We start from the raw sequence: 26,678 nt of genomic DNA on the forward strand, positions 1-26,678 counted from the left end.
GGATATATAACTCTATAAAATTCAGGATTTCTGCAGTGTGACAGAGCCTTGGCCAGACTTTTTATGAGCCTAACTTCAACACAGAACAATGAACCTGGCTACCCCTAGGCCAAGAACACAGGTTATCCCTCACTTTTGCAACTCTTCCTGGGCTGAGACAAGTACATTTTCTTCCAAGCAAATGGCTGTTTACCACCTGCCTGGGAAGAAGTCCATTCATGGAGGACATCAAGCATGAACCATATAAACATTTTGTCTTTCTCCAAGATGTAGAGGCAGAGTATCTATCCCCTCTATATAAAGTTTTGAAATAGCAGAGTCTAGAAAGCAGTAAAATACAGGCCATATGGGGTAGAAAGACAAACTAATAATTACAGAGTGATTTATTTAAAACAATTGACATTCATTAACAAAGTTAAGTCTTGGAAAGAAATGTGTTTAGTAATTGATTAGGATGTTATGCCTGTAGGTGATTCATGCTTTGGGCAGTCTAAGGGTGAGTATAAAAGTGCTCACCATCAGATCTTGTATGATCATTTCTGTTGTCTTATTTCTCTTGTGAAGTAGGTAAGTTTCATCCGAATTCCTCTTTCTAGCAAAGCCTTTGTAGTTTTAAGGTGAATTCTGTGCAAATATTCTGATATCAGTCTGAAGTTTTCTTAATGTAAGTTAATAAATTTGTGACTCTTCAGCTGTTGGCTTTGGTAAATGCAGATCTGGATAAGGTCCAATTAATTTTCCATGAAAACTCATTTCCAGATGTTCTTGTGTTCCATACAAGATTTATAGGTGTCTTCTAGGAACTGAGCTATGAAAATTCTGCCTTTCCCTCTAGCCTGTTGGTAGTCTTTTATTATAATGCTTGATTGTGAAACTTCTGAGAATTTGTGCCTTATTTTTATATATTCCCTTGTGCTTCAGATTAGCCATACCTGAAAAATGGTCCACTCTTTAAGCTCATGCACTGATGGCAGTGCCTCCCCATGTGGGGTGGCTGTGCCACAGCCCATTGCTGACAGCTGCAACGAGCCTTGTGTTCATCAGTGTCCTGACTCCAGGGTGGTGATCTACCCTCCGCCGGTGGTTGTGACCTTCCCAGGACCGATCCTCAGCACCTTCCCGCAGCAGAGTGTCGTGGGATCTGCAGGAGCCCCTGAAGTTGGAACTGGCTTTAGTGCTGCCCGTGCTCCTGGGGGCTCACATGTTTATGGTGGTGCCAGATGGGGACGAGGCTATCCAATTGGAAGCTGTAGACCATGCTAAACCTAGTGAGAGTTGCTGCTGAAAGAAGAATATCCAGGAGATGACAAGCAGGATGTATCTATGTGGCCAAGCTCCAGGGCCCAGCATTTAGGAAAGCTTGAGCATTTGGGGCTGCCATTAAATGCATCTGTAGATGCTCAGATCTTCTGAAAAATCCATCTACATCCTTCTCAGATGACTGCTCCTGATCTCTTTTGAATGCCTTCCTAACTTTCTAAGTGCTCTGTTCTTGATGCTATGTACTATATTACTAACACCTTGGGGGCTTATAGGTATCATTGTGGCAATGTAAAGGGATCTGGTATGATATCCATTTTAGATCCCTTTGTGGGCTCTTCCTGTGGCTACTGATACATCAAAAAGGGTTGTGCAGTCAACTAGCCTATACCCTGTTTCTGTGCCGTATGCGTCTTGCTATGATCAGGGCTGAATATCAACACAGAGCTGCAATAGGGAAGCACCATCAGTTATTACATGAATCATCTTGCATCAAACCACAGGTTGTGAGGAATTTGTAATCTGTACTATATAATCCTGCCTCTGTATGATCTGCTTCTTTCTTATTAAACATGACAGTGCAACATGTTATTGGCCAATATGTGTGGGTGCGTGTCTGTGTGTTCCCCCCACTACTCCTAATTCAGTTGCCTTTGTCCTGCTGCACCAAACCAATCTTATTGGTCTGCTTCAGGACAGTGATATTCTCGAGAGATTTGGCAGTGGGTTGTGTGTGCATCTCCTTTCCACAGCAACCTCTGTGCTGTAGCTGTCCCTTCATGAAGCTGCTGCCCACATCTTTGTCTTCATTATTCCTGGTCTTGCTCAGCCCTGTGGAGCTCTTTCCCCAATATTGGCTTTTCTGGCACAGTGTGCATTACCTCAGGCTCAACCTTCCCATCTAAGCAGCGATACAATGCATCAGAGCAGAGGTGCATGGGGAGTTGGTATTACTAAGAAAAATCTGAAGCCAAGTGTTAGTAAAAACAGCTTTTTTGAGTGTAAAAATTAAATCTCTGCCTTTACTGCTCTGCTCAATGTTTTACAGCAATGTAACCTATGCATGTGAAAATGGATGGTGATGTTCACTCATGGAATTGTGAATTTCTTCAGGAATATATCAATAATAAACATTTCATAAGCTTTCTGTGCTGCTGTGTATGTGTTTGAAATGTTATGTAGCATATTAATACTTTGTTACAGAAACACTATAATTCGGTATCGCAAGCTGCCTTGAGAATGCTGGATTATTTCATAGTAGTCAGTCGTTGGACAATTATTATCCATAAGTGTAAGGAAAACAAAGCTGACCAGGCATTGTAGTAGTGTGTAATTGACTGTTGGTGACCCTTAGAAGAGGTGATCAAACCAGATTCTCACCAGCCACATAAATACTTTCCTACAAAAGAGAAATCCCCCAAACCTCAAAAGCCAGATGAAAGAATCTTTATTGTTATGCTAATGCTGTATTTGAAAATGAACTGAGGTTTATTACTGAGGCCTCTCAAGTTGCACTTTCCATGTAATAAGTTGAGACTTGCAGTTACCACAAAACATCAAGTGTTAGTAAAATTAGGGAATTTTGCCAGTTGATTTCTAGGGAACTATTTATAATACACCTTTTAATAATTTTGATATGAAAGCTACTCCTGTGAAATCCCCTGAGGCTTTCAGAGGACTAAAGATATCAAGTAGCTTACTAAGAAGCTACCAATGTCTCTTTAAGATAGTAGAAGCATTTGTTAATGTCTCTTAGTTTCCTTTTTGCATTATGGGATAAGATTCATCTAAATATGGTGAGTTTTGAAATGCTTCTTGTTTTTTCTTATTGCTTCTAATAAGGCCATTTTTCCTATATCATGGTCCACTTTCCCTTGCCTTAAAGGTTATTTGTAATATTGCACTCTAAGAAGTATTCTGAAAAATGTTCTAGTCCAGTTTGTGCCATAGTTGGGGTCTAATTTCTCATTTGGGATAAGTTTATTTTTTAAAAATTATTCTCACTCTTGCAGTGAATCTTTGTGCTGGAGGCATGTCCTGCAGCATGCCTCCTGTGGGTTGTTCACAGGGTGCATTTGAACTGGTAATTTCCCACAAGCATACAGTAAATATATTCTGCTTCAGACTGGCATTCAGAAGTTTAAATGAAATTACAGGAGTTAGTTTTCTGTTAGTTAAATTAGACATCTGTCATCTATTATGATAATATCTCATGGGCAGGCACAAGGGTTCCTCTAATCATCCAACCTTTCTTAAGCCTTAGGGCATAAAACCCTATGAAACAGGGAGAATGCTCTTCATGCACCACTGAACAGGTGTATGAGAAACTCAGAGCTTACTGAGATGTTAGGATGGATCCATGGGAAATGAGCATCTGTGCTATTGACTGATGTTTGCAGGGGCAGGGAATGGTCTGGACCCCAATTCTTGACTCACCCTGATGTTCTTGAATGAATAGGTAATAAAAGGATCCAGTCTCTGTTTGGCAGCTAAAGGCTGAGAGCCCCATGGTAGGGGCACCTGGGGTGAGAAATTGGTTTCCCTCCCTGTGTGGTAGTTGGGCTCCAGCATTTGCATAAGGCTGACCTGTGGCAGCGCATGAGAGCCTGCCGGTGCCCTGGATCCATGGAGCGGGGCGGGGAGAGTGAGGGAGGGCTGAGGTTGCTTAGCTGAGAGGCAGCAGTGAGGTGCATTAGGGCTTGCCCAGTGCTGTGTACAGAGCTGGAGTCACAACTAGAGCAGTGGCATCTTCAAAGCAAAAAGGGGGGTGAGGTGGTGCCAAGGCAGCTCTGAGGCAGTGTGGTGGAGGGAAGTGGAGGCAGGTCACAGGTCTGGGAAGGCTGTGGTTGGCAATTACAGCCTGTGGGCCATTTTCCCCAGGCATTGGGTGGTGATTGCACCCGCTGTCGGAAGTGATAGTGCCTCTGGTGATGAACTGAGTGGGATGTGGTGAAGGAAAGAAACACCATAAATACTGCTGTGTTGGCAAATGTGGACAAGGACCTGATGTTAAGCTGGGGCCAAAGGACCCTGGGCAGGCTGAGAATTTCACCCAAATCTTTGGCTTTCTGTGTTTTAGTCTGTCTCTCTTCCTGTGTATATCTGTGTAAGCCTTTCTGCACTGTACATGCAGGTGGGAAAAGCCTTGTGTGCCAGAAGGCATACAAGGGACATAAACTGAACTTATTTTGTTGGGAGACTCTACCTTTTTTTAATGTTTTCCCTAGGGAACCCAGCCCTTTTTGTTGCTGAGAGCAGCTAGCAGGATTACAAAAGATGTCTTAATAGCTTTGCCAATTTCAAAGGGTTGTACTGATTTATTGCCGTCGTGCCCTGCTAGGAGGCTAGGGTGGAGGCCGCTGCCCTTACCCTCTTCCTGGGACATCCTGATCTGTCTCTGCCTTACTCAAACTAGGACACAGAAATGAGCTCTGAGCAACGAGGCAGCAAGCCAGGCCCATCTCTTGGCTGTGGCTGCTTCTTCCTGGACAAGGAAATGGATCTGTGGGGCTCATCTGCTACTGCCCAGTTCAAATGGTTTAAGTGAAAAAAATGACATGGATGTAAAGAAATGGACTTTGGACTGGAGGAATAACATTTACAGCTCAGGGACTGTTCTGCTAACTATTACTGCTTTTCTGTCTGTGAAAGTGCTTCTCCAAACTGCTCTGCTAGTTATTCTCTTGACCCTTTCCACTACTTTGCTCTGTCAGCTGATGAATGCAGAAATGCTTGTGCAGGTGGTCCCCATGAGAAGAGAAAGGGTAGCCATGTAGGGTATCTCTTGAAAATCAGCCCAGAGCTGCCCCCTCACAGTCACTTCTGCAACAAAATTTTTGACTCCTGGTGCTGTCTTTGATGTATAACTTCACTTGCATGGGATCTATGCAGTTTTGTCTAGGCTATGCTTGTTGAACCATCTTGTTCCATGCCAGATTATAATCTTTAAAATTATAAATCTAAATCAAGACTACTTGATCTCCTAAGGTGACATGGTAGAGGCTGACAGGAACTCCCTGTATAACCTGGCTGTTCAGTTTGCAAAGGAGATGATCCCTCCAGCAGATGGTCACAGCTTGGTTGCCTTTGGTCTTTTCTCTTAGGTGTCTTTAACCTTGAGTGTCATTGCTATCTTTCCTTGGCAGACTGAAAGACTTCCACTCAATCTCTTGCTTTTGAAAATTATTTTTCAAGCACAAACCCCAGCTTGCTCCAGGAATGTGTGTGTGTTTAGTAAACTGAGGGTCACAGGTTAGTTAAAATAAAGTAGAACTTCTTCCTACTCTGGGAAATGAGTTGGGGCTGGAGCATTTCAGGTGGGGAAGTGGAGATACTCTCTAACATCTGGAGTCTAGACCTCCCTCTTATTGTATGGTTGGTTAGAATGGCAGTGCTGCTGGTCCTTTTACAGTGGCGTATGAGCACAGACAAAAAGAGAAGACTGGACATCTGATACTATTAAGCAGAGTAATTTTAATGAAAATGAGAAACAGTAAGTAACAGGAAGGATAAGTTTGCAGTTTTACAAAAGGGTCTTCAGCAAGCAGAGTGTGTCTGATGCCAGGTGATGTTTTCTCCTTGTGGAAATGGTGGAGTTTTACAGTCCAGACATGTTTCTTGCTCACAGAGTTGCTTGTAAATCATGTTCACTGCCAGATGAGGCACGACATGGATATATAACAGGAGCTTCTCTACTAGATGTCATCTTTGGTGAAGTTTATAGCTGAGCAAAGTGGACCTGTTCATGGTAGTTGCAGAAACTCCTATTACTATGGCAATACAAAGTGACTGTGAATTAACTTAAAAGCCACTTTAATCACAACTGAAAGTCTTGCTTTACTCCCTCAACATGCTGTAAAGATGCCTCAGTATTTGCTGTAATTCAAGTTGCCCTTTAGAACAATAGTTGAAGAAACAGGAGATATTAGAGAGGGTTGCGTATAGGATAGTCTTACGCAGCCTGGCACCCACATGTCCTGCTGAACTCAGCCAGAGGCACGGGTGCTCTGTGTTTCTCAGCACCATAACCTTAGCCGTGAATCCATGTCCTGCATTTCATTTTTTAGTTGCTATTTCTGCTGTTTCAGCATGGATAGCAGTTTCAATAGCTGTATCTGTTTCCAAAACGAGAAGAGAAGGGGTAGCCATACCCAAATCTGTACAAGTCTCCATACCCATAATAGCCCCCCAAACCAATCAAGCCTCTGTTCCCATACAGGCTCCCAAAGCTTCTATAGCTGTATGGGCTACCACATCGGTACTGGTCCTGGTAGTAGCCATATGGGCTCCCAAATTGGTAGCCATTCAGGCCCCCAAAACCACAGAGGTCTTCATAGCCAAATGGTGAATAGCATCCATCATCATAAAGATCCCTGTAGAAAGTCATCGTTCGTTGATGCAGGTAAATCTGAAACACACACTGAGAGCAAAGGTGAGTTTATGGGCTGTTGACAGCAGGACGAAAGGCTCAAAGCTCTTACAGAGCTGAGGAAATGCAATTCACTCCCTCCTGCAGGTCTTTTTCATCCTCTTAACCATCTCATTTATTCTTCTAATCTCTTGAATCCCAAACAACTTTTCTGTTTTTTCCCCTCAACTTTTCAAAAATGGCTAAACATATATAGAAAATATGGTTTTTACCAACTGAACTTTCCCACTTCAGAAGACAGAGCAATTTGAATAAATTAAAGAAAAATATATCAGTTCAGGTACCGATGCTTATTCAGATGAGACCAACAGCCTACCATATGCATCCTCTTATCTCCTGTAGTGTTGCATGCCACTCAGCATGGGGTAAAGTCAAAGAATGCAATGAAATGGAGGAATTTCCTTCCAGGATGTCTACTTGTAGTAGTAAATGTTTCATAAAGTTTTCATCCAGGGATTTGAATTCCCAACACCTAATGAAAACAATCTGGAACTGGAAATCACTTATGACTTCAAAATTATGGCAATAAGCTTGAAATTTTTGGTGCTTTAAAACCTACTATTAAATAAGCACAGGAACACCAAAAAAGTTTCAGTGAAGGAATTCCTTGATGTTGCAGAGAATTTTGTGTTTTGGATTAGCTCCAAATGACAAGAAATTGCTTACAGAAAGCCTGTATGTATACATAGACACGTCATATATGTACACACCAGTGCCTTTTTTTTATATATATATATATGTATATGTTCACGTGCGTGCACACAAATATTTATACAAACATATATACATACAAATATACATATATTGGAAAGAGGGTAGAGTCAGTATTGACTTACCTGGTTCACTGAGGGGAGTAGCTTGAAAGAAGTGAATAAAATTTCAGAGTTGTAGGTCCATATATATATACCTCCTTAAACTTAGGTGTTAGTTATACAACATATCTTGTTGCATGCATTATTCCTTCAATTGATGTAATTAGAGTCAGTGATTTTAATATTTTCAAAGTCTGATGTTATGACACATGTAATACCCTTAGAATTTCTTTCATCTTAAAACAAGAAGAAACGGGCTCAGCACATTTCTAGTAAAATTGCATGGAGTTCTTTGTAGTTGGATGGATAGGAATAATTTTGGGAGATATTTAGACCATTACTGGTAGTGCAATCTGCTTGTAGGTACTCCATTCGCTTGGCTTTTGCATCTATGGTGCAACACATAGGGGAGAAAAGGAGTAGGCTTTTCTTTGGTGTGCCGAAACGTAGTAGTGCATCTATTCAGCACCATCGTGACCTGTACATGCTGCCCAGTAATATTGGTGGGGATCTCCTGCCAGCAGTTTTGTTTGATTTTTGTCTCAGGTTGTACAACAGCAATTTTGAAGAAATTTTTCAACTGCCTTATGAATGTTCCCAAATATTTCTTCCTATTTTAGAAGATTTTTTTATAGCTTTTGACTTTCATAAAACATGTAATGTATCACCTTATTAGGACTTAGAAACAAGAGACATTGATGCGTCTTTTAAGTGACCATATTATTAAATCTGGGGGTGTCTTTCGGTGACAAACTATTAATATTTAAATACTGCAACACTTTGCAAATTGAAAACATTAATGACTGTTTATGAAGTGCTTTGGTATTCAAAATTCTGAGGAAGCCTCAACATCCTGCTTGCTCATTATTATCCTTATTTTATATTCAAATTAATGCCAGAAATTAGGTGAAGGTCATACAAGGAGTTCTGCAGTAAACTCCAGCATTCCTCAGTATTGTACCGTATTTGATACATGTAGTTGATTTTTTGAAAAGAAAATATTAACATGGTTCCTTGGAAATACCATTTGGTACATCTCACAAGGTCCTTATCATTTATTATTTTCCAGACCAAGTTCATACTTGTCCACTTTGTTCTGCTGAACTTGTGGTCAAGCCCTCAAGTGAACTAAACTGCAAACAATGCTGTAGTCATATTTCTGTTGAAAACATTCTTTCTGCTAGTGCAGCAGCATGAATTTTATTCACCATCAACACTTTCGAGGAATGCAATTAAGATTTATTTGTAGTTTGTGCTGGTCCTGTTTCCTGAAGTTGCTATGTAGTTTAATACAAAATACCTAAATATGTTTACATTCCCTTTAAACAGGAAGCCTGTGCCATGGTGCATCAGAGTTTCTAGTGAACAACAGATATTTTCAAACATGTAGGAAAGTTTTCCTTGTTTACTGAAAATTTCTCTCTCTCCAATGGATTTGGCAACTTACAAATGCTTTTATATTATATAAAAATAAACTTCAGTTTTGACAGTGAAGACAATAAAATGGTATCAGGAATGTAGTTGGCTCAGAAAATTTTAAGATGAAAGAAACCTATAATATATGTGACATGGGAGGCTGGGAACACACTAATAATCCCAAACAATGAAGAAAATTATATTAATTGGAGATATGACGTGTACAGGCAAATTTGCTTTCCAACCAATAAGGCTACAAAACTTTTGAATACACAGGGCGTCTTAGATAAGCCAGGCGGGCAAAGAAACAGTATAAAAAGGGCTCAGAGCTCTAGGCTTCTCATCAGCTCTCTTGCCTTCCTCCTCCTGGTGAACTCGGTAAGCCTTTTCTCCCTTCAGTCTCTTCATATGCATTAGAAATTTTGCTTTAATAATGTATGTTGGGATTGTGATTTCTCTGAAATTTAAGATTTCTCTGTATCTTGTATCTGTGCTTACTGCGTTGCAGGAACTGGCAGGTTCAAGTTTTAAAGCTGGGGGCTGAAACTTTCCTGGTCCTGTTGGTACCTGGGGCATCTGGCTCCCTGACAAGGATTGCTGTTTATTAGGTCTGCAGAGATGCCTCCAGTGGAGTTAGAGAAGGGATTCCCCACCGTGGCCCTCAGTGGGTTCTTCCATAAATCTTCTGTTCTATTTTAAGGGAGGTCTTCAGGTCTGTTTGGCATGACAGCAGATATTCTCATGTCTTCTAACTCTCTGTAGTTTCTCACATGTGCTGTCAGCATTTCCAGATACCAGTCAAAATTGGTGCAAATCACTGAAATGGGTCTTGGAGCAATGGACCCAAAAGCTGAATTGTGTTATCATGGCAAACATCAGACACTTTAAGCTTTCTTGAAGAATTTGGGAATGTAAAGCTCTATGCAAAACTGATATACTAAGAGAAATTTAGGATTGCCAAGTCCTAACAGTATTCTGTAAGAAAAATCCTGAAACAGCAGCAAGAAGGTTTTGAGCTGCAACAGGTGTATTCCATAGTCAGTGCTTTCACCTATCTCAGTAAGTGAAAAATGGAATAAAATGGTTTAAAAACAGTGGGTAAATGAGAAAATGATAGAAATGGGATGTAATAAGGAGCTGAGGAATTTGGTCATAATTTTGCCTCTGTGCTTGGTCTCATGGGGCCAGTAAAAGAAGTCTTTGGGCTCTGAGACTGTTACTGCCACTGGAAGTATTTATTACTTTTGCTTTCCTCCCTGCTGCTGCATTTCAGGTTTGCCTCCATCGCAGAAAGATGACTTTCCTCCAAGGCCAGTGTGATGATGACTGCTATTCTCCCTGCAATTACGGGAGCCTGTATAGTTACCGGAGCTATGACTGTGGGAGCCCCTGTGGCTACCGGGGCTATGGGGGCCTCTATGGCTACCGGGGCCTCTACAGCCTTGGGGACCGGTACGGCTATGGCGGTCTGTATGGTTACCGGGGCATTTATGGCTCTGGGGACTCCTATGGCTGTGGGAGTCTCTATGGCGGCTATAGGGGCTTCTATGGCTCTGGGGACTGCTATGGCTACCCAGGCTTTTACTCCGGCCGCTATGGCTACCCCTTCAGTACACGATACAGCCAAAGGTTCGGCTATGGGAGCTGCTACCCCTGCTAAACCCAGCAGGAACGTCGCTGAAATGAAGATCAACCCAGGTCTGGCAAGCACAGATTGACGGTGAATCTTGGCAGCAGCGGTCCCTGATGTGCAGAGCCCCGGTGACAGCAGCCACCCTCCACAGAGGCTTTAAGTGCTCTGCACTGCTGTTGAAGTGCTTGTGATGATTTATGTTTATTCTGCTCTGTCTTCTTGCTCTCTTGCCACCCAAACTCTCCTCTTGATCAAAAGTTTGCTTCTCCTTGATACTGCAGTTCTTTGTAAACTGGCTTTTATGTTTGTTGCAATGATGTACAAAACATTAACTCTGAATGAATGGTATAGGCAGGGTATAATGTGTCTTTGGGAATGTTGTCTTTCAGTTCTGTATGTCTTTAAAAGTATATCTGCCTTTCACTCATATTAAAAATTATGCTGCATTAATACTGTATTTCTGGTTTTATTTTTCACTTGCATTTCTTAAATATCCTGAATTTAATAGCATCATACAGATTAGGTGGCAAAGTTATTAACTTTGTGTACTCAAGGATTTGCTTGTACAGACTTGCCCTTCTCAAGCTGAGAAACATGGACTTTTGTAGCTGCCAGAAACTTTAGCTGTATCTCTGGTTATGCATGTTTCTACAGCTTTGGGATTTCGTTTGGTGTGTTCCAAATAACTGGTTCATTTAGAATACTTCAGTGCTGCTATTGGGCTAATGTGATGTGATTAGGACATGATCCATCACTGGCTGTGATCCGATCTTGAAGAGGTCATAGGTAATTGCAAATGTGTGGACTCACCAGGTTTTAGATTTTGAAATAAGTTTGCATTTTATATATTATCATAGAGTGATTAAACAGCCTGGGTTGGAAGGGACTTGGAAAGATCAGGGATGAAAAATTAGGGGTTCACTGATGGAGAAGTGGGAAGAATTTGCCCTTTGGAGTGTAAAGAATTTGGTAGGAGAAATGGATATCCATTGGCCAGCACCTCTGAGACATGGCAATTGTCTGTCAGTTCAGGAAAGTGTGCCCAGAGCCCATATTTTGGAAGGAAGCAGAGTCATGACTGATTTTTACTGCCTTTTTTCTCCCACTGAATGTTATGGGCAGAGGCTGTAGAACCTCTTGGTTCTATCAACTGAGAGGCTGTGGCTGCGTGAGGAGGAAGATGATGGTAGTTTCTCACTGCTTCCCTAGCCAGGGGCAGCTGGCAGTCAAGAGCTACCAAAATGCCCTGGGGAGATTGAGTACTGTTTCACTTGTGGTTTTTTTTTTTTTTTAAGGTCTATTTGCCTCTCTTTTTTTCCACTTTTCTTTCTGTCTTATAGCTTTTAGTCCCCAGATTTAGTGAATTATTGTAACTGCACCTGTAGAAATGGATTTTGTTCTACCCAGTGTCTGTGTGGAAGATCAAGGCAGTGTTTTGAGTTTTCAAGGTCAGCATCAAGACAGGAAAAGCTACCACTTCCTGCTTGACTCTTTTCCCATTTCTTTTAATATAGGTTTCTGGGTTTTTTTTCTTATGTTCCACTGGCTGGTAATGAAATTTGTCTGTTAAATTGGAATGTGATAGGAAATTGTGACTCTGGAATGCGAACATTTGAATTTGGTTTCCAGGAATAGGACAATATTCTGTTCACTTGAACATTTTTTATAGTCTCTGTAGAGACCTGGGACTAATTCTTTTCAATTATAAAACATTATTATAAAGACTTTTGCAGCCCTATTATGCTGAAATATGTTAACCTTAAATCTGGTAGTGGTTTCAATTAAGTAAAGGAAAGGGAGAAATTGTGGCATTTCTCAAATTTCTAAGGGGTAGAAAGGAAGAAAAGAGTATATTTACTGGGATTGGCTGCTCTGAACGTGGAGGGGTATGAAATGCTTTGCTAACACTAGGGACAGAAAGTCCCTTCAGGTTGCCACCACTGTCAGTATAGTAATTTAAACTAGGGACAGAGGAAAGAAGATGACTGGAACTCCAATTTTTTTTTTTTTTTTTTTTTTTTTTTAATGCAGAAAAAAATTAATGCTGTAAGAAAAGGAGTTGGCACAGATATAGAAAGATTATAGTTTTGGGATACTGGAAAGAACTACAGAAGATGAGTCATTGCACTGTGCTATACAGATCATTCCTTTCTGTTGAAGCTGTGTTGTTCATTCTTTAGGTACCTGTAAATTCAGATCAAAGGAGAGACAGCTGTAACACTTCTCTATTACACAGCACTGCAGCACCTTACTGGAAGTAGTTATTGAAAATGCAGATGACACAAAAGCTAATTTTGCAGAAGTCCTTTAACACCAGTGCAGCAACTGTAAGAAGCTTCAAATGAACTGCAGATCGTTGTTCCCACTGCTGAAGGGGTGTAAAGGGGCTTAAATGCAGGAGAATATCACAAGAGAACTTATAATTGAGAAAGACAGGAAGAAGCAGACAGAAAGAAAAACAAAAATACAAATGCCAAGAAATTTTAGAGAGCATCCAAGCTCCCTGTTCTCAGTAACTTCAGTTGCTGTCACAGGGGCTCAGCACTTCTGTAAACATTGCTTCAGATTAGCCGTTCATCTTTGCTTGCCTGGTTGGGGTTGATTCTTGCTGCAGAGGTATTGCCACTGGGTTTAGCAACAAGGGTAGCAGCACCTGTAGCTGTAATTGCAGCAGGAAGGGTAGTAGTATCGGGCCGTGCGTGTGGTCCCATAGCTACAGCAGTCTCCGCAGCTATACCTGCTCCGGTAGCAGCACAGAGTCCGGTAGTTGCAGGGGTTGCAGCAGCTGTAGGTCCGGGAGCAGCACATGGTCCTGTAGCAGGGTGAGAAGCACACACTGTAGCATGGGTACCTGTAGCAGCAAGACATCTTGGTGTGGTGGAGGGAGGCAGGCAAACCTGAAACAAAGCAGCAGGTAAAGGGTAGGCTCAGCTTGCAGGGAGCAGCAGCAGTGGTGGCTTGGTGGCATGAGTATGGTGGATTTGGAAAGAAATATTGAGCAAATCCCTCGGTCTTTGGATGTGATTTTGGCTTCCATTTTATCCAGCCCCTTTCTGTGCTCCCTCCTTGTTAGATTTGACAGAAACACAGTTTCTGTTCTTTAGCTTCTCCTCTTAAAAGTGAACATAATACTCTGTATTTTTGGGCTTTGGATACAGGAGGTTCAACATGCAGATATACATCCAAACGTATGTGTTTGTGAGTGCTTGGTTCCAAGCTCCCAGTACAGGCAGCTGAGGTTAATCCTGACAGCTAGTCTGAGGCTCAGGATATGCACATGTAGGTGCCTTAATGTCTGACCTGAACCCTACACGGCATTTTCAAAAGTTCTCTGAAGCATTCGTACACAATATGACAAGTTTGTTAAAGACAGCCTCCTTGTCTGGTTTTAATCTCGGCATGTAAACGGTTCCTTTTCCCATGTAACATTGGTTCACACACTTTGTTATTTCCAGTTCTAGCAAGGATACTGAAAACACTCTGCTGTGCAGTGAAGTGCTAAGGTTTAAATTCTCTACTGCTGCAGATCAGAGCTGCTCCAGTGACTTCAGAGAGACTAAAGCAATTCACGTGACCTGTCCATATTCATTATTGCAACATCTTTCCATCAAAAAGCTATTTCCACTTTGCCTAATATACAATTCTGCCCATGAACAAAAACTTCAGTGTTAAGTATCACCAAGTAAAAAAAAGAAAATTTCTGTTCCATTTTAAAAGCCAAAGAAGTAGAGCTTTTGCTTTCTCTTATGTGAAGACAAAACTTACTAGGCTTCACATCTTACCAATGATATCTGAATGTTCATTCATCAGTGTCTCCACTTTTTTTACTGTACAGATTAAAAGCATACAGGATAAAATACTTATACTGTTGTTACAAATCAGATAATGCTAGTAAAGGACTTATTCCCAAGTTAAAGGTATCTCTATGAGAACTGGATCTGAACTTACCAAGTTCACCAAGGAGAGTCAACCAAGAGGAGCAGTGTGAGGAGTATGGGGTTGTGAGCACTTTTATATCGTTTCTTAGACCTGTGGAAGTCAGTGCAATTCTCCATGTGCTTCCATTGTCTGTTAGTCACAAAACAAATTTTGGAAGTACATCACCAGTCCAATTGCTATAATTGTTTTCCTCCACATTTAGGACAATTTTCAAATTCCTCTGGTAGCACATTGTGATTATATCCTGCGAGATTCTTTCAGCTGAAAACTTTCTAGGACAAATTGGTTTCTGGGAATTCACCCAAAGGACAACTGGGAATGAAACTGGAGGATACACAGAAGAGTTCCAGCTACACTGCCTGCCTAACTGAGGAGTCCATAGACTGTTTCTTTCTGTTATGCCCCTACAAGGGAGATGGATACTGCATTGTCAGGTGACGTAAAATACCTGAGGAGGAAAGAGGCATTATACTATGTGCTTAGGGCTTTTACTAACCTTTTTGATTCATTTCCGTTGCAATTAATGGCAGGCGTTCCATTGATTCCTTTAGGTTCTTCTACTGTCTATAATTTGGCATATGCACTATGAGAAGCTTAGGCCAAGGCACAGGATCAATTAACAGAGCACCTGAGCAATGTGTCTAAGACTTACGGTCTGTTTTTTTCTTTTTTCTCTCTCTTTTCTGGATGAAATTATTAGAAAATCTTGCTTGAGTCAATGTCTCATGATATGACACACATATGATATATGAGAGGTAGGTATGAGGTACATATATGCATATATAATACTGGGGCAAGTATCACTGCAGGATCTGGTAGTGCAGAACAAATCTGGGGTTCCTGTTGGTCTACCACAGGGACTGCAGTAGAGAAAAGGGGGAGACCAGTCTTTTAGGAAGGCTGTGGAAGCCAGTAAGATGGAGACCATGCATTCCTGACTGGTAGGAAGCGTTTGCTGGGGAGGGTAGCTAGCAGTGAGGTGTCCAAAGAAGACCCTTGCTTTGTAATGGGCTTTAGTAGAATAAAAAGGCTGGTGGAGTGCTATAAGTTGCCCACTGCAGAAGGGTTTTTTTTAAGCCAGGAAAGGAGAAATCACTTCTCTGATTTTTTGTGGTGCTGTTATCCAGTGAGATATGGCTGTATCTCTGCCAGTCTACACCAGGTGAGGATGCCGACTAATGCCTTAGTTTTAATAAAGACAAATATTGCTTAGCCCAGGGGTTCCCTTCCCTGTTCTGTTGTTTATTATACAACATTGAGGCACCTTTCTGTAACAAACTATTAGTATTTAAATAATACAAACATTGCTAAAGTAAATCTTTAATGACTGTTTTGGAGGAGCATTGATACCATAAATTCTGATGAGGCTCAGCACTTCCAGAATGTCTGTTATTATCCTCATTTAATATGCAAATGAGGAATGGCTCACTGCAGTGGAGGTCACACAAGCAGGTATTTGTTGAGGAAAAAAAAAAAAAGGTAGGCTCTTGACTTTAAGTGTTGTGCTCTGCTTCCTTTGGGAAGCCAGTGTTAGATGAGGCTGAAAACCAGCATCTATAAGATTTGCTGTAAAATAATATTTATAATTTTAACTTCTAAATATTCTGCTAAGATCAGTGTTATAGAACTTAATTTACATTTGCTTTGGTGATATTCTGAAAGAATTTTTTTGTGGTATGAGCAGGTACAATGGCAAAGTATAGACTATGTGATTAATTTTTCCTCCCCCCTCTATGTATATGTATGTAATAGTTACTCAAATGAATGCTGAACTTCTATCAATGTCCTGGTTTTTGTTAGTGAACCAGACTGAAAAGAAATATTAAAGGTGTAAAATAAAAATATTTTAGAAGAAGAGGAGAAAATAGCTATTTTTTCTCAAATACAAAACTCAGTTTTACAGGCACAAATAAGAGGCAAAGAAAAGTGGCACAAAATATTTTTGCCGCCTCTGCTACTCTAGCAGTAGGAATTTTTATTTTGTGAGGAAGAGAGGGTGCACTAGGTTTTATTTTTAAATGTATATTAGGTATATGTAAGTGTACAGAACTTTTTTTTTCCTCTAGGAAATGCTGATATAATTCAGGCTACACACAATTTTAATATGTTAAAAATTTCCCAAATATATGATTTTTTATTCTCAGTCATCTCTAGTCTGAGTATCTGTCATTCTCTTGTCCATTCTGGTATCTCGATTTGATAATTAAAACTGAGGATGACCCCAAAAGTTTTAAGATGAAAGAAGCTCATAACTTTTGCATTGTCATGTGGAGATGAGAACAGACTAATGATCCTTGACATTGAAGAAACCAATTATATTAATTGAAGTTGTGACGTGCAAAAAAATTTAGTTCTGTTGCTGTTTGCGCAGATCAGGATTGTAATTTCTGAGTGACCAAGCAGCCTGTTGCATGGCAGCTGAGGCCAGGTCCCTCACAAACAGCTGAGGAGCACTGAAATGGCCATTAATTGTCCTGGAAAATTGCATACATGCATGAGATTTTTCAAAGTTACCTAACTGCTCAATAATAGAATATTTTGATGTCCCAAATATTGAAAATCAGAAATCAAGCTTGGGAAGTGTGAATTCACTAATGCCTGCTCTTCTGTACGTAGAAACAAAAGTAATACAGGTAAGTGCCTCAAATAGACTTCAAGACACACAGCAGCATTCAGTCAGTAACTGGAAATATAATTTATAAAAAATCTTGTTAGTTATAGAAAGATGGAGTCAAATTCACAGAGGAAAAGATATTAAAACATTTAGTTAAAAGCCTTGACTAATGAGAACTTTGCAGGTTTAAGCGCGCTAATCCCTATAAGATTTCAATTGCTTTTTGTCACCTTCATTTGCCAAATTATTTTTCCTATGTTATTCCTTCATTTGATGTATTTTTCCAGCTGTACTGTAGTAGAGTTTATACCAGAACTAACATAAATACTTTAAAAGTGTGTATTAAAAAGAACTTCTGAAAAAGTTAATGAAAAATGTTGATACATTCTCTCAAGGTGGATGTTTCTATTTTCTCTAACTTATTTTATCAAGTGCATAGTTATTTCATCTCCTATCACATCAGTAATAAGACTATATAGAAATAACACATGTAATTCTAAATACATAAAAATAGGGTATATTTGTGTGTGTTTGTGTGTGTACATAAAAAACTTCATCATTTCTTGAGATGTGATCCACTTTTCCCTATTTCTTCTGCCAACATGCTATGACTGACAATATTTATTGAAAAAATTCTAGTAATTTCATTTTTTTAAATAAAGAAGAATATTTCATATGAGTATAAATATTTTTATTCTTTTTTGTATTATATACAAAATTTAAATGGGAACATTTTGAACAAGTGAAAAAATAGATTGTACTAATTGAAAGACAAACCATTTCCAATTTCTTTGTGTTACTCTGAAATAGGAAAGTCTGTGATGTACTGTATCAACTGATAACTTCTCTTAAACTTTTAAAACAAATTTATGCATAAACCAGAGCTACTTTTAAATAAAAATTGAATACCTTCAGATGCTGAATTTGCACTTCATGACCAGTTGAGGGAAACATTGATTTGCATTTTTAGACTGTTATATCAGATGAGAACATTTTCAGTAAAAGGAACTTAATATAACAATTCAGCACAATGAACAGGAAAAGCCTTTGTTAGTAGATAATTTGTCCAAAATAATTTTTTAGAACTACTATAAGACCAGAATGGTGAATTTTCAAAGCAGGGTTTGATGGATACTTCTGGCAGCTCACCAAGGGACTCATGGGCTTGTTTTCTTCAGATTTCTCTTTTGCAGTCTCCTCTGCCAACCTCTTGAATAACCTGTTGAATAAGTGTCTAGGTTCTGCTTCATTTCTATGCTCTGCTTTTACGTGGATGCAAATTCACATGAGCCTTGCTTTTGCTGGGAATTGGTTGCACCTGACACTTATGGGATGAGACAAGAAACCCTACAGACATTTCCCTGGTCTACCCACCAGGGAAATGTCAGCGCCAAAGTCCATAATTCTGCCTCCTACATGCAGATTGGTGTTGGCTGGAGAGCTGAAGTTCCTGCAGACTTGGAGGAGAAACATTTCCTGCTGGAAATCACTTCCAAAACTCAATCTTCTTGTGGCTCCAGATGGCTCCAACTTGGGAACGGTCCCAGTAGGTTCATCCTTTCATCATCAACCTGACAGTCACCTTTACTTTAAGCAACTCTTCTCCCTCCCTGTCACATGCCTTCTTGTTAATTATGGGGAAGAAGAGGATTCCCCTTGAAGCCTTGGCTTATCTGGAATCTGCACGCTTCTTGTCTTCCTTTGTAAAACAGTTTTTGCTGATGGCAAAGGCTGGCAGACGCTTGCAGGATGCACGCCCAAAGCCAGCCCAGGCAGGGCAGCGATGGGAAGGACTAAGCTCACAGCTCACACACAGGATGTCAACCGCACAAAGTCTCTGGTGGAGAAATGGCAATATTTAAACCTTGTTATGCATTGGGAAGAGGTGAATGTGAGCTCCTGTGTGTTCTCATATCAGGTATATATTTCAGAGCTGCAGAAAGCTTAGGGAGTCTGGCATTTTGTGTCTCAGTGCATTTTGGATTCTCAAATGTAGCATAACTTGGGCTGGAATGTAGTCAGCAAGTACTGGTTTAATTTTCTTGAATCTTCACATTTCTAAGCTAGTATTTTGGAAATAAGCAGTGTTTTTGTGTGTTTGGTGGAAGAGGGGCAGAGTTAAGACACGACAGATGTGAGTTTTGAGAACTGTCTTGGAGGAGACAGAAACTGAGGTGTTCAATACGTCCTCAGTCACCTCAGATTCTACAGGATGCTTAAAATTGAAGATCTGAAAAGCTAGTGCCTCCTTTTTTTGACATGTGTCAGGTAAATAATTAGTAAAGTCAATTATAAAAGAAAAAAATATTAAAGTATAACAGAAGCCATACTGCGATGCAAGATCTTTTAATGAGAGTAAGAAGCACTGTACACAAGCAGTTACAGCTTATAGTAGTACAGAACAGGGGTATCCAAAGATTCATACATTCTTTAAACAAAGAGTTACTACATTTCATAGCAGATGCTTTTGGGACTATGGTGGTGTTTGGTGAAGAGCAGAGCTGTCAGCATGACATACAGCAAGACGCAGCATCTGCCCTGGTCTGCATCTCCTGTTGCAAAGCTACACATCAAAATACACAGCATATCCACCAACAAAGGCTATGAAGGAAAAGCTGACTCTAAAAGCAGGCTATTCAAAATAGCTGCAGACATTGAAGAGAGATATTAAGCACTCAGGACCATTCCTGACCACAGTCACTGTCACAGGAGCTTAGCAAAGATAAAATTCACACAGGAGTCATAAATCACTATTCTGCCTTTTCATTTCCTATCTGGTTGTTATATGGCTGGATTTAGCAGGGGTAGAAGCTCCCATAGCTGTATCTACGGGCATAGCAAGAAGAGTAGGGGTAGCAATAGCGGGAGCTGTAGGAAGGGTAGCAGTCCCTATAACTGCCCAGACCCCTGTAGCCCCGGTAGCTGCAGGGGCTCCCGCAGTCATAGGTCTGGTAGCTGTACACGGTCCCATAGTTGCAGGGAGTGTAGCAGGCATCCTCACACTGGTTCTGGTAGTAGTAAGTCATCGCGGTGCAATGGAGGGAGGTAAGTCTGAAACACAGCAGAAGAGAAGAAGATAAGGTCTGTCCCAGAGACCGAGTGGCAGCTTACTGCTTCTAGAAAACCCTATGTAAGCATGGCAGAGAGGGAGAGGAGAGAAGGGCAAACACAGGAACCCAGTGAACATCTCCATTTGAGGCTATAGTCTGTCTCCTTCTTGCCCAGATCACTCCTTTCTGTTTATCTCCCTTCTTTTCTCCATAAAAATATTTCATGCTGCTTTTCTTGTTGCCATTGCTTAGAATTGGCAGTGCAGATTCAGATAGTATTTTAGAGAGAATATTGTTAGGATTAGGTTGTCTGTAGCAGTGTCTGATGCTTCTCTAAAAACCGTAATTGAGCAGACACTAGTTCAGGAATGAATTCCACCAGTTTTTGCTGTCAAGACCAGACACCACAGAAGAAATCCTCCCCTTCTGCAAGTCAGCAGTGCTCTGCTGAAAAAGGCAGCTTGTTTGTTTGAACCCATGTCTGTGCCTTGATTGCCAGTTCAATATATACTTGCTTTTTGTTCAAAATAACTGAAAAAATGTAATGCATTGTCTGCTTCAAAATAAAGAAGCCTGAAATACTTCAGTATATCATAAAATAAGGTAATTTCTCATAGTGCATGGCTAGATGAGACAATCTTCTAAGCTTATGCAGGCATCTTAATATGCCATTTTTAACAAGAAAGAATTGTACTTGCATGGCTGTGAAATCACAGCCTTTGCTTTCAAAGTATAACTTCCATCTGTATAGCAATATAGCAAAACCACAGCATCTACACAGCAATAAAGACATTACAGTAGGTCTGACTTACCAAGTTCAGTGAGAATGTAAGTCTGGAGATGCGAGTAGAGAGCCTTGAATTTCTCTCCCTTTTATATATTTATCTGACCAAGCCTACTGTGCTTTAAACTCATATTCATCACAAAACAAATTTACTTATACACGTCATTCCATCAGTTGATGTAATTGTTTTTCTTGGTTTGTGATTATTAGTCAGTTCTTGGCTTCCAAAAGCATGACATTGCATTGCAGTTTTCTTTCATGTTCAGACTTCCTGGGTCAATTGTATTTGTAGAATTAGTATGGTGAAATCTGAGTTATAACAGGAAAGGGAAGGAAGGATATTGAAGGCAGAGTGGATTGACATTCACAATCCCAGTTTTGGAGGAATGGACAAATTTCAGTATATGAAGCTTGCAATGGCTCTGGATTGGTTTGAGGAAGAATGAATTTCACATTTTTTGCAGAAATAATAATATGTAGAAAGCATTTCTTGGTTTGTTTGTTTTTATTTCAAAATTGCATTTTTAGGTCAGAATATTGGCATTGTTTGTATTTATGGTTTTGTTTGTATTATTTCCAGCTCAAAAGCAGAAGTACAAGAAAGGTGTTTGGATTAGAGGACAAGTCTGGTCTGTACCTTGCTGCAATCAAATATGCATGGATGTGTTAACTGCATACTGTGACCTGTCACAGGAAAGTAATTTTGTAGAAAATTTGATTTACTTGCTTGTTATGCTCTACCGCTTACTTTTACCAAACATCAACAGCCACCTCCTAAGTCTACCTAAAAGGAAACTGGTGTCCTTTTTGGTGTAAGAACAGTGGAAATATTTTTTTAATAAGGCAAGGAGTCAGTGACAAGACTTTATGGGAACCATAAAGCAGGTAGCAATCAATAATAAATCTAATGCCTTTCAAGCAGAAATAATGATATTTGAAATTTCCAGGCTTTGCACCATATATGAAATAAACTTACAAACTCAGTCTTCTGGAGAGCCAGCCCAAGTGACACAAATTGGACCCAAAAATATCTGCTTAGTGATTGTTTACACTTAGATCAGAAAATGATTCACTCAGGGGTTCATTACAAGGAATAAGATAAAACAAACAGGAACATATCTCTGTAATAACTGTAGTTTTCCTGAGAAGTCCCCCAAATGCTAAGTATGGTTTAACGTGACGACTTCTTAATAGAAGTGTTGGAAAGTTGATGTGTTTAACTTAATGTTGTTAATGATGGTGAATAATGCTGAGCCCTGTGAATGTGACCTGGCAAGCAGCAACATCCTGGTCTTCCCTGGTGACCTTCACCTCAAAACACTGCTGTTTACTTGCATCTAAAGGAAGGATAATAACAGGCATGACAGATGTTCTGGGCCTTTCTCTAAATTTTGAATATCAAAGCCTTCATTAATACTTATTAAAGATTTACATGTACAAAGAGATTTATTATTTGAATATTAATACTATGTTAGTGGAAAACACCCCAGTGTTATGTAACACAGTTTCTAAAAACATATGTCAGGTTATCCTGTTTCTATGCTTTATTAAGGTTGTAATTTATAGTTTCAGTATTGGGTGTCTGAATGTATTTTCTCTAAAAATACATCATATACATACCATTTTAATGCTTACAGGCCAATTTTCTATCTGAATCAATCAGCACAACAATATCCTGTTGCATGACAGCACCAAATCAAAGAAATGGTCTTTCCCCCTTTGCTAGTCACAGGAAATGTTTGAAAGGATTCATAAGAATGTGCTGTTTCATGTGTCATTAAAGTTATGAAATACATGAAAAGGAGATGCTACCCCTTCCACAAGTATTTTGAAAAAAAAAATGTACAACGAAGTACATGGGCCAATATGCATGGTGAGGCTGGTCTTCCAAAAATGACACGTTTGGTAATCTGTACATCTTTGCATATTCTGTCAACTTGTTGCTGTACTGAAGAAGTGAATTCAGCATGATGATACCATGGCTTAATTGTCCTATACAGTTTTGAGATGAAAGAAACCTGGAGGGTGTAGCCTGCATGTCACAGTGCTGGACCAATAATCAGAAACCTTGGGGAGAACCGGTATATCAATGAGAAGGAGTCATGAGGGAGGCAAAATATGTCTGGTAATTGGAGCTGACCTGGGGTGCAGACATACCTTTCACGCGCTGGGTGGGACTGGGTGCTCTATAAAAACCCGCGCTGCTGAGAATAATGCATTCACTTCTCCTGCCTTATCCTCCTTGCAGAAGTGGGTAAGTTGGAAGAGATTTAGAAAACCTAGTGAATAGTGAAGACATGTATTTGGTGCTATTTCTCCCCTCTTCTCCCCCCGCTCCTGGTTACTAATCTACAAGTACTGTAGATTAATGTATTGGGAATCAAGGTTGTGATTTCATGAGATTTATTTATATGTAAGGTATACTTTCCTCCCTGGATTTTCATTGATATTTGAGTGTTCAAAACTGGGTCAGTCCTGCACATATCCCTCTTCTCCTTTAAAGTCTTTATCTCAGTATGGCTATGAAGGATTTTCCAGTTTATTTCCTGTTGGCTCCATTTTGACACAGGCGTCATGGTTCACAATCCCATCTCCCATCATGATCCATGGGTGCAGCCAGTGCTGCTGTGCAGGAAAGCTCAGAAAGGCTGGTCAGGATGGAGGATCAGGGGGAAGACCCATCACTAAAAATCAGGATAGAACAATAGATGAGCACAGAGGGTGTCAGGCAGTGTGCCTGGGTTTGCTGGCTCTCTCTTCTCTCCCTGCTTGCTTGCAACATTTATTTGAGTTTTACTTGCTGTTGGGAGCATTGCCTTATAAGCTTTTTCTTCCCTGCTGTGTTGCAGGCTTGCCTCCCTCCATCACACCAAGATGACTTACTACTACCAGAACCAGTGTGAGGATGCCTGCTACTCTCCCTGCAACTACAAGACCGTGTACAGCTACCGGACCTACGACTGCAGAAGCCCTTGTGGTTACCGTGGCTATGGGAGTCTGGGCAGTTATCGGGACTGCTACCCCTCCTACAGCTCCCGTTACTGCTACCCCTACTCTTCTTGCTACACCCGTAGATACAGCTATGGGAGCTTCTACCCCTGCTACCCCTGCTAAATTCAGAAGATTTAATGGGAAATGAGGACTGAGAATTAATTACCAAATTCATGGCTGCTGTTAGGGGGAGGGTGTGCAAAAGCTCTGAGTCCAGGACTGTGACTGAAAGCCGTAGTATTTTGGAGACCTCAGTGTTTCTGTAAAACTTCTTCAATGTTCTTCCAAAATGTTTTGTTTTCCTTTTTCCCCTAAAGATTTCTTACCCCTACGTGGGTTTGGTGGTGTAAAGGAAGCTGGGCTTTACATGGGTTAACATGGGAAAACAACTTCTTAACTCATTTATAGCTCTTTCCCAGCTAACATTAATGAAATCTAGAGTGTACCTGTACTAGCCTTCCTATGGATATGTTTCTGACTTAACTGCTTTTGAAGCTATACCAAAGAAACAGTAAGTCATCCAATCAGATTTATTTCACTGGACTTAAAGCAAGTGGAAAAGTTTGAAAACGGAAATTGATAGTCAAATGCTACAGCTGTAACAGCAAAAATGGTACCAATGGAACTGGGAGATCTTCTGCAGATATAAATTAATCTCTGTACACATTCTTTCTGCTTCTTCTTTCTGTAATATTTTAGATTATGATTGTGAGCTTTACTCTTATTAAAAATGTTATAGCATCATTACATGTCCCCTTTGTTCTTTTTCTGACTTGGATGTACACAAATTTTTGCCCCCTGCTTGCTATGTTTTACGGAGACATACTGCACCCTGTAGCTTTTATGAATGTCAGCTGAACTTGAGCACACATTTTGCAAACTAATAACCCAGTAGTACCTCAGAAAATGAAGTCACTCATTCCAGAATTTCCTAGGAAGGATTTGGAAACATTCTTTTAAATTTGCCTTAGCATCACAGTGCGTGTGCAGACATTGGACATAACCGCACCACATCTTAGTGATTTGTAAAAGCACAGACTGCATGCAGGAAACCTCAATTTAACTGGGGAATAAGCCAAGAAGTTGGGAGAAAATCCCTCTTTCTCAAGTGCTTTTGTGCTGGCAGTGTCTGGGACGCTTTCTGGATTTAGAGACTTGATCTGTTACAGAGCAGAAAATTGCATGCTTTCTGTTCACCTTATTAAGTGCTGGTAAGGGCAAGTGCTTGCAAGTGTTACTGCATGGCTCCATTTGAATGACAATGAAATGGCATGAATTTCCCAGGCTGCACAATCACACAGTTGTTATTAAGGTAGAGAACCCTTAATGAAAGTCTGAAGTGACTCTGTTATTCATGACTGAAGTACCTAACTGGCAGTGGTAGTAACCTCTTAATAGTATGATGCTGTAACACAGTCTAGGCAAAAAACAGTGAAGTGCTTTAAAAGCCCTATTAAACCCTAGAGTCCTTAATGTGAGTGTAATTGCTGTCCTTTGAACACACACAGAGGCACTTTGAGGGCAGTCTTACAAGAAGAACAGAGCTCAGTTGTGCTACAATACAAAATATGAGTAGAAAATCCATTGAAAACCTTTGCAAGTAAAACTGTGGGTTACACTTCCAGCAATGTTTGGGATGGAGCTTTCTCATGGCTCCTGAGGAGCTTTGTTCCTAGGAAAGCATTCACTGACTTTGGTGCCTGATGTGTTCCCTGCAGAAGCACAGTGCAAATTTCTGTTCAACATTTATCTTGAGATGAAGGTCTATACATTTAGCTGGAACTACTCATAATTTCAATTTTTCATTAGTGAAATCTATTAAAATCTGGAAAGTTATGAATAAGTTACTAAGTTAAAACTGGAAAGTATTAAGTGTGTCAGTGCACAAGAGACAATGTTAGCTTAAAATAATTGTTAATATCTCAGTAGTTCTACAGACTGTTTATGGACTTGGCTGCTTTAAGAGGGGACATAGTCAAAAGAAATTAATTAATGGAATGCCATACACATATATGTTTCTTCCACTACACGACTAGGAAGAAGTCCAAATTTCTGGGATGAGAAGGCAAAGTAACTAATTGTAGGGCCTATCATGGTTGTTTGTACAGAGCCACATTTGAATGAAAAATTTGAAGGTAATAAAATCACATTCTGACTAAAGCATATGTTGAAACGTCTCAACATATACTTTTGAAGTAACTATTATTCAATAATGAAGCACCTGACAAGAGCAGTAAGCTTTTAATAGAGTAATAACATACTATAAATGCATAAAATAGTTATGAGTGGCTGAGAAGTGCTTTGAACTTCTCACACTATCTAGCATGGAAAAAAGGGAAGACATTATATATTTTGATAGGGAAAAGGACCACAAAGTAATGAATAAATTCACTGATATTTTTTCTTTCAAAAGCTGTCCCTTACTATGGGACTAACAGCTTGTTTGTATCTTGTGTGCTACAACACAAAGGTTTCCATCACAAGCTGTTGAACCTCTCACAAACCCTGTTTGCTGATCCGTATGCTATCCGATATATAACCCTGTAGTTTAAGCTTCATTTTCAACATATCCCTAGCCAATGAGGAAAATCAGAAGAGCAAACTCATATAAACCAACGAAAAGCCAAGTAACTGATGCAATGTGGATTCTTTAATTGGGATAGAAAATACAATAGGCAGTGACAGCAGGAAACAAAACAACACAAAACCAATGAGTTGTAAATAGGAAAGTCATAAGGCTGCAGCAAGGCA

At 40.1% G+C, this 26,678-nt stretch overlaps 3 protein-coding genes across 3 annotated transcripts; 2 read left to right on the forward strand and 1 right to left on the reverse strand.

Annotated features, from left to right (window-relative positions):
* Positions 1-939: 939 nt before the first annotated feature.
* Positions 940-1,263, forward strand: LOC126040792 (claw keratin-like). Its single transcript, XM_049805689.1, has one exon. The coding sequence runs from the start codon at positions 940-942 to the stop codon at positions 1,261-1,263; it is 324 nt and encodes a 107-aa protein (XP_049661646.1).
* A 5,098-nt stretch (positions 1,264-6,361) lies between these two features.
* On the reverse strand, positions 6,362-6,646 carry LOC126040793 (scale keratin-like). The gene has a single exon (XM_049805690.1). The coding sequence runs from the start codon at positions 6,644-6,646 to the stop codon at positions 6,362-6,364; it is 285 nt and encodes a 94-aa protein (XP_049661647.1).
* Positions 6,647-10,210: 3,564 nt separating this feature from the next.
* LOC126041314 (shematrin-like protein 1) lies at positions 10,211-10,576 on the forward strand. The gene has a single exon (XM_049806800.1). The coding sequence runs from the start codon at positions 10,211-10,213 to the stop codon at positions 10,574-10,576; it is 366 nt and encodes a 121-aa protein (XP_049662757.1).
* Positions 10,577-26,678: the final 16,102 nt, after the last annotated feature.

Source organism: Accipiter gentilis, chromosome 7 (genome assembly GCF_929443795.1).
Source record: "Accipiter gentilis chromosome 7, bAccGen1.1, whole genome shotgun sequence".
In the NCBI taxonomy this organism is placed as follows: domain Eukaryota; kingdom Metazoa; phylum Chordata; class Aves; order Accipitriformes; family Accipitridae; genus Astur; species Astur gentilis.